Source organism: Theobroma cacao, chromosome 7, assembly GCF_000208745.1.
Source record: "Theobroma cacao cultivar B97-61/B2 chromosome 7, Criollo_cocoa_genome_V2, whole genome shotgun sequence".
Taxonomy (NCBI): Eukaryota; Viridiplantae; Streptophyta; class Magnoliopsida; order Malvales; family Malvaceae; genus Theobroma; species Theobroma cacao.
The window spans coordinates 780,330-783,500 of record NC_030856.1 but is presented as its reverse complement, the minus strand read 5'-3'; the positions used below and the strand labels follow the sequence as shown (position 1 = coordinate 783,500).

Genomic DNA, 3,171 nt, shown 5'->3' with positions numbered 1-3,171 from the left:
AATGATTTTACGTGAATTATATTAGAACGTGTGTTAGATGTACAAAGGTAAAAATTAGTTTTGCAAAGATTAAAATTTGATTTAAAGAGAGGCTAATGATGTTCTTGATCATGAATGCTAGTTATAGCTAAGAGAAAGTTTGTCACAACATCCCTCGTTTAGGCAGTTATCACAACATTCCAAATATCTAATTATAGGAAGTGTTGAAATATGAAGCACCTTCCCTTTGTATCAAATAATTGGAGTCTAAAAGGATAAGAATTAACAATCATTGACTAATTTATGAATATTGTTGAGTGTGCTTTATTTTATAGTTATCAAAATTGAACCCGACAACGATTGGGTTCAAGAATTTGAACTAATAAAAAATCCGATAAATTATTATTTTTATTGTAAAGTCGATGGATCAACATGAATTTTTTTTAATCAAAATTACAAATGATTCAAATTAAAGAACTAACCCGAGTTAAGCATCGGATCACCAAATCAATTGATCTGACGATCGTTAGAGTTGATCTAGGTCCAATGACTATATATATATGATAGTCAATTAGAAACAAAATTCTACTCATTCTTAATATTCAAACCTAAAATTGTCTATTGAAGTTAATGTTTTTAATTTAGATGAAAGATCAATTTTCAGATTAACTCTACATTGACTCCTCAAAATCATTAGTTAATAGGAAGTTTACATGCACTTTCTAGAACAATTTCACACGATTTCTATAAATTTGCATCCTTTACCTGACGCTTTTTGTTCTTTCGTGTCCCTCGTTTTTTGTACTAAAAAATGGATGTCGGAGCAGCTCAGTTTCCGTATCCATGGCGGCGTGGCAAAGTTCTTCACTTGGTTTGTATACAATCATATATTCATAACAAAGCATGATGCACGTTGCTTGTTTTTGAGTTGCATGTTGCATGTTTTTTTTTCCGTAGGTGAGGCATGGACAAGCTATGCACAATGTAGAAGGAGACAAGAATCGTGAAGCACTGTTGTCTCAGGATCTGTTTGATGCACAGCTCTCGCCATTAGGCTTGCAGCAGGTCGAAATCCCATGCAGGGTCATGTAATTTCCAATCATTTTTACATGTGTTTGTGATGATGAAAGGAAACTCAACAAGTTTTCATGGTTTTTCCCTCCAGGTTGGTCACTTGCGAAGAGATGTTCATGCTCGTGGGCTGCTTGACAGGATTGAGTTAGTCATCACTTCCCCTTTGTCAAGGTACTTCGATTTCGAACATGTTTTAAGCCTCTCATGATCATGTTCCAGGATCAATGATCAAACTTAGTTAATCAGTGTAAATGTAATCAATCCAGAGCAATGCAAACAGCTGTTGGAGTTTTCGGCAGTGATCGTCATCCAAAGGTTATGGCAGTTGATCTTTGTCGAGACCGTCTGGTAGGGCTGAATTCTATATTTGATACATAGTCAACGAATTAAATAATCATATACACTATCAGTTAATCATATGTTATCGTAGGGGGTTCGTCCATGTGATATGAGGAGAAAGGTCAGTGATTATCGGTCTCGTTTCCCCACAATTGATTTTTCAATGGTAATCTATCTTTAATCTATATGTTAGACCAGGGTTCATTTAGAATCAAAATATGCATACACAAAACTTAAGTTCCATACCTGTTAGATGGACGGTGAAGATGACAAATTGTGGAATCCAGACATTCGGGAGTCCATGGAAGAACTTGCTGCAAGAGGTGCCAGGTTTTTGAAATGGTGACTGCAACTTTCTTCATTCGAAAATCTATGTAAAAAGGAAGTATAGTTCTTTACGTTACACTAGTTTTAACATGTCTGCAAATCGTCCCCCTTGCCCTTTTCCAGGCTATGGACAAGGCCGGAGAAGGAGATTGTAGTCGTGAGCCATGGCATAGTCCTGCAGAATATACTGATAAACATACCAAGAAATGACTGCAATCCATTGTGCAAACGGTGAGCCCTCACCACAATATCTTATAATCGAGTATCTTGCAACACGTAACATTATTAAGAAATATTAAAATATCTTATAATTAAGTTCAAATAAAAATTTAAATAACAAAACTATTACCCTGTTACATATATTCGGATACAATTCGGGTTATCATAATTAGACAATTTTGCTTTCAGCTTTGAGCATTGTGAGCTTCGATCTGTTGTCATCATGGATCAAAGGTTAGCCATTGACTCTTTGTATCTTTGCATGCTTCGTTTTCACTTTGAAATGCTCATATCTTTTCTTCTTCTTTCGATGGCTTTGGCCAATTTGCAGCATCATGGGAACAGATTCACCATCACTTTGCTCTGGTCATCATCACCAAGAAGATACAGTGTTAAAGCAAGGAAGTTTCGAACTAATTAGCCTTGCTGACTTTATAAAATAAGAGTCACTGTTGCGTAGAGAGCGGTCTCAATTAAGGACTCTCTAATCTTCTTTATGATCAACTTGTACGTGTTTTCTTTTTATTTTTAAGGTTACTTTACTTGGTGGAAGTTTGAGCAACATGTTCCATATTTTGTCTTTTCTTGCATGGAAGTTCACTATTTTTGTTGGAGAAAATACATGTTATATTCCTAACATGAAATCATCGCTCGCAATGACTTAGTCTCGATTCGTTTGCTTGGTCTCTTCATCTCTTCTTCTTTATTGAACTTTCCTTTTCGAGATATATCAAATTGAATTCTTTTTTTTTTCTTTTTTAAACATATGATACTCTTATTTCTCATGAAATTAAAATATAATATAATATAATATAATATACATAAAAATCAAAGATTTTTAACTTAATTTTCTTAAAAAATTTTAAAACAAAAAAGACGAAAAGAGTAAATTTTAATAGCATGAAGCAAGCACCCATTAATTGGTTTCCATTTATAGTAGCTTTTCTCCTCTCTCTCTCTCTCTCTCCTTTATCAAGAACTAGCTAGGAAGGTGGCAATAGAGAGTGATTCTCATCTCTATATAGAAAGGTTATTGCCCATCATTTTTATTAAATAGACTGTGGTAGAGTTTAACAGGGGGGAATATTTAAGGAATGAAAGAATCATTAATATTTTGGGGAAAAAATAGAAAAAATCAAGAGGGAATCTCAATGAATTGACCTCCATTTTGTAAGTAGATGACAATCATGAACCCATTGGCTATCTCTCCATACCAAAATATGTTCTTAAAAA

General features: G+C 34.2%; 1 protein-coding gene across 1 annotated transcript; it reads left to right on the top strand.

The window, feature by feature from the left end:
- Positions 750–2,609, top strand: LOC18593283 (phosphoglycerate mutase-like protein 1). The gene is made up of 9 exons (XM_007020434.2): positions 750–850; positions 937–1,044; positions 1,145–1,224; positions 1,320–1,401; positions 1,484–1,558; positions 1,646–1,734; positions 1,843–1,950; positions 2,128–2,172; positions 2,270–2,609. The coding sequence occupies exons 1-9, from the start codon at positions 791–793 to the stop codon at positions 2,379–2,381; spliced, it is 759 nt and encodes a 252-aa protein (XP_007020496.2). The 5' UTR covers positions 750–790; the 3' UTR covers positions 2,382–2,609.